Source organism: Trachymyrmex cornetzi, unplaced genomic scaffold (assembly GCF_001594075.2).
Source record: "Trachymyrmex cornetzi isolate Tcor2-1 unplaced genomic scaffold, Tcor1.1 scaffold2238, whole genome shotgun sequence".
NCBI lineage: Eukaryota > Metazoa > Arthropoda > Insecta > Hymenoptera > Formicidae > Trachymyrmex > Trachymyrmex cornetzi.
In genome coordinates this window covers 19,251-21,218 of record NW_017296889.1, presented here as the reverse complement: position 1 = coordinate 21,218, position 1,968 = coordinate 19,251, and the positions used below count along the sequence as shown (strand labels likewise).

The 1,968-nt window shown below is 26.4% G+C and overlaps 1 protein-coding gene across 1 annotated transcript in view; it reads right to left on the bottom strand.

Moving 5' to 3' along the window:
* Positions 1–353: 353 nt before the first annotated feature.
* LOC108760483 (uncharacterized) overlaps positions 354–1,968 on the bottom strand; it is a 2,543-nt gene continuing 928 nt past the window's right edge. The window contains exons 3-4 of the mRNA XM_018506473.1: positions 787–1,017; positions 354–694 (exon numbers count right to left, since the gene is read on the bottom strand). Of these exons, the coding sequence (XP_018361975.1) occupies positions 354–694; positions 787–1,017 (572 nt within the window). The remainder of the gene's footprint in view (positions 695–786; positions 1,018–1,968) is intronic.

Here is a 1,968-nt window from a genome sequence, read left to right as displayed (position 1 = left end):
CCCCGAACGTATACTTAAGGTGCGTTCGGGGAGACGCTATTAGCGCTATTTCTGTCATTCTGTCCTTGTTTTACTTGTCTAATAAACAACAAAGATAGAATAACAGAAGTATAAGCGCTAATAGCGACTCCCCGAATGCACCATTAGACAACATAAGTAATATTATTTGCAATACTAAAATTATGCAAATACGTTTCATATTTTGCTGTTATTCGATGTTTTTAATTCGTTTGAATAGATAAATATATCGTGATTATAATTAAAACAATTTTATTAAAATTATGCTCTACGTACGTTATTATTTCTGTAGACATTTTTACGTAAAAAATTGTTTATTATATGCTTCCGATGCCTTACGCTTCTATCATTACGCGTAAAACAGATAAATATGAAATAGACGTTTTTAAAATGCTCATGTAAGTTCCCAAATCTACTACAACGAAGTGTCCAGCTTGCAGCTTAATCGGAAACTGAGTCCACATCATGATAAATATTATGTTTTTTGTTACTTTTACAGGAAGATCATACCAAAAGCTATGGTAAACAGACTGTGCGACTTCTTCCATCTGCGTCTTTAAATAATCTCCGACAACACTATATAGCGTTAATTGCACCAAAAAGGCGCTAAGTACCAAGAAACTTTTTGACATCATACCATAATCGCTGGTTGTTAAGGCAATGATAAATTGGAATCCTGCAAAAATACACGTAATTAATGTAAATTTTATAACATTTCATATTTTTTTTTTATTAATTCATGAGCATGTCAAATTGATGCATATTTACCTACTATAATTATAAGCATACTGCTGATAAAGAGTTGTACCATCAAAACGAATCTAATTATCTCAACAAGCTTTCTGGTCATTCTTATCAAATGATCATGTCTCAAAATCAGTGTGTTAAAACGTTCGTAGACTTTCGGACTTGTTACGTCAAAGTTAATAAAATTTGCTTTTAAAATTTCCAGTTGACCGCACACGTGTAATACAATATGAAGAAATACAGAATCACTACCTGTAAACATTATAATTAAGAATATGTCGTAAGAATGTACAACTATCAACTATAATAGGTATGTTAAGATTTTAGAAGTATTTATGTGAAAACTATATTTAATATTTACAAAATTCAGTATTTTATTAAAATGGATATAGAAATTTATTTCATATGCATTTAACAAATGAACAAAGTTAGATGATTAAAAATGGTTTATTGTATAATCAGGAATGTAAAAAATAATTATATGTCAGAAAAAACTCGATCCATATAAAGCCATAATTAATAATTCAGAATATCATTATAGTATATCTAACCCTTTTCGTAACTAATAAAATATTTTTGATTATTATACTTCTCTGTCTTCATAAAATTAATATTATTTAGATATAAATATAACATATATCCCCAAGGTAAAGATAAATACAATTTATAATAAAAAAATTAATTTTTTGTTTTTTACTCCTGATATACAGGTAACTAAATAGATGATTAATATTAATTGTTTACATATGTAAACCTCTATACACCGCGTCAAGGTTGTGATCATTGTAAAGCTTTTAATACTTTGATTTTTTATTTGATTATGTTTTTCATTTTGCTTTTTGATTAAATATTTTATTTTTAAATTTTTGGATATATTAAATATTACGATCATAACTTTTAAACGTTTTCTGATAGTGATTGCTCAGAATTCAACAGTTAGGGTTATCATAGTAGTATACCTAAACTAATAATTATGGTTTTATAGATCACGTTTTTTTCTTATCTAATAATTATTTTTTATATTTTTAATAATAATAAAATACAAAAAAAAGTTATTTTTTGAAAATCCTGAGGGCCCAAAAAGAACGGCCTTACTGATTCCTCCTTTGCATTTAAAATGTAATTACATGGATTACAAAGTTTATTAATAAATATTTATTAAACATTTCGAACGCATTTAAATTATATATATATATATATATA